Consider the following 2385-nt stretch of genomic DNA (forward strand, 5'->3'; position numbering starts at 1 on the left):
GAGAACTGAAATTTAACAACGAAGACCCAGGGTGCCCAGGTAACTTCCTTCCCCTGTACCGCTCTGCTCTCTTTAATTCAAGGGCCAAGACAGCTTGCTTTCGTGGTTTTAAGAAAGAAAAATGAAAAGAAAGCAAAAAAGTTGAGCCAGAGAGGCAAGTAAAGCGCGAAGGCAGGGAGAAGAGAATGAATCCAAAGGAAAAATTTAGAAAGAAATTCGGAGGCGAGGGGGAAAGGGGAAAAAAGAAAGAAGATAAAAGATGGCAAAAATGGAATGAGGTCTAGGAAGATGCAAGGATCTTTATTTAACGAACCGAAGTTACACCCATCTTTCACTTTCAAATTAATCGTCTAGATCTTATCTGTTTCCTTTGAAAAGGTTGTCTGCGTTGCTAAAGGAAGCTAGTCAGTACTCCTCACCCCGCCCCACGTGTGGCTGCGCTGTTCTCTCCCTAGCCACCAAGACCAAACACAACTCGAGAGGAACGTTGCAGGCGCGCGACTCTGGGAACTCTCCTGCGACTGGTTGTCATTCGGGAACCTAACCGGATTAATAGCCAGAGATGGGATTACGTTGGCTGTCACCAATACGCCTAAAGATTATAATCCAATTTATGCATATTACAGTCAGTATTAACTTTATCTGCTATTTTAAGGCTCCCAGTTGCCCCGAGCGTCCTCAGAGGACAATCCTCCACGTTCTGATGCAACCCAGCAGGCTGTCAGGAGGGGAAATATTCCGAAGAAAACAACTCCAAGCCTGGTTCCCGAGGGTCTGCATCCGCCACTCCCAGGTGTCTCGCCTTCACCTGGGCACCGCTTTGTGATGCCTCCCAGTCGGGGATTAACAACGCGGGAGGCGTTCCCTTGGAAGGAAATAGCATTCTTGTTTCTCTCGCGTTCATTTCATTTTTATATTTCTCGGTAGCAGTGGCAAAAGGGCGGGGTGATGGGCGGGGTGTCCGTGAGTGGATGGGGGAAGAAGGCCGGGGGCTTGTTGCGGTTTATAATAGTCTCAGCGATTGCTTCTTGATGCTTATTTGAAGGGTGGTATTTCTCTTGCTCTGTCTTTAAATAAGTTTGTTTGGGTGTGAGTTCTTGTCTTGTCAGCACAAAACCACAAAAAGACGCCGCGGAAAGTTAAAGAAAGCCCCCTCCCTCCCCCCAAGCTTGCTAACTAACGACGAAGACTTGATTTGGCACCCCTTCTCCGGCTGCTGGGATCTCTAGGCAGTGGCTACATTCCAGTAGTTTTAATCCGTTTTTTATTGTAGGAAGAGAGGAGTTTACACAGGGGCTGGGACCGCTCCCCAGCTGGCCGCTCTCCATACTCCGGCATCCCCGCCCTTCTCTCCGCCCTCCCCACCCCACCCCCAGCAAGAACCTGTTACTTTAAGCGAGGCTTTCCAGTGTGGCAGAGCCGACCGCCGGGGTTTCGAGAGGTGGCCGGTGATTGGCTCTTTCGAGCTCCCCCTGGCTCGCTCGTTCGGCCTCCCCGCGCGCTCCGCCCCGCCCGCGCGCCCTCCCTCCGCCCCGTGAGGCTTGGAGCCGTGGTGTCAGGCGCCACGGCGCATGCTCCGGAATCTCATCCTCTGGCCCTGGAGCTGCTGCTGCTGCTGCTGCTTTTGCTTTTGGGGCTGAGTTTAATAAGCGAGAGAGCAAGCGAACGCGGGGGAAAAAGGCAGAGAATGTCCGCCATCTACCCTCCGCTCCTGGGCGCGCTCTCATTCATAGCAGCCTCTTCATGAATTACAGCTGAGGGGGGCGGGGGAGGGGGGTACCACACAACACCCCAGCAAACCTCCGGGCCCCCAGGCATGGCTAGCTCGGTAAGTACATGCAGAAATAATAATAAAAGACACCCCCCTCCCTCCGCCTTTCCTTCCTCGCCCTATGCCGCCGCCGCAGCTCAGACAGCGCCAGCGCTCCGCGGTTCCAATTAGAAAAAGGTTGGTACGGCTTGCAGGGAGCTGCTGCCTCTCCCTCAGCCTCCGCTCCCCTCCCTCCACACCTCCCCCCCACCCCGGCGCGCGCACACACACACACTCACACACTCACACACACTCGCCCCTCCACCCCCCGCGCCTCCCTCCCCCTTCGCTTCTCTTTGCAATCGCAAGAAGCGCACTCTCGCTCACACGCGCGCACTCACACACACTCACATACGGTGGAAGGAGGCGAATAATAACTCAGCCATATTTCAGCCGCCGCCGCCTCCGGGAGCCGCGGGCACAGTCCGGGGACGCGGCGAGCAGCCTTGGCGGCCGCTACGATGGTGCGTTCTCCGTCGCGCGCTTGTGTGAGCCGGAGTGTGCGGGCTGACAGCCGCGGGGCCGCACGCAACTTTGCCCCCGCGCCGGGCTGTGCGCAGTCGAGGCTCGGCGAC

General features: G+C 55.8%; 1 protein-coding gene across 1 annotated transcript in view; it reads left to right on the top strand.

Moving 5' to 3' along the window:
- The first annotated feature begins 1562 nt into the window (after positions 1-1562).
- Positions 1563-2385, top strand: part of MLLT3 (MLLT3, super elongation complex subunit) — a 233872-nt gene continuing 233049 nt past the window's right edge. The window contains exon 1 of the mRNA XM_025051432.1: positions 1563-1828. Coding sequence (XP_024907200.1) covers positions 1817-1828 — 12 coding nt within the window. The 5' untranslated portion in view covers positions 1563-1816. The remainder of the gene's footprint in view (positions 1829-2385) is intronic.

Source organism: Pteropus alecto, unplaced genomic scaffold, assembly GCF_000325575.1.
Source record: "Pteropus alecto unplaced genomic scaffold, ASM32557v1 scaffold95, whole genome shotgun sequence".
Classification (NCBI taxonomy): Eukaryota; Metazoa; Chordata; class Mammalia; order Chiroptera; family Pteropodidae; genus Pteropus; species Pteropus alecto.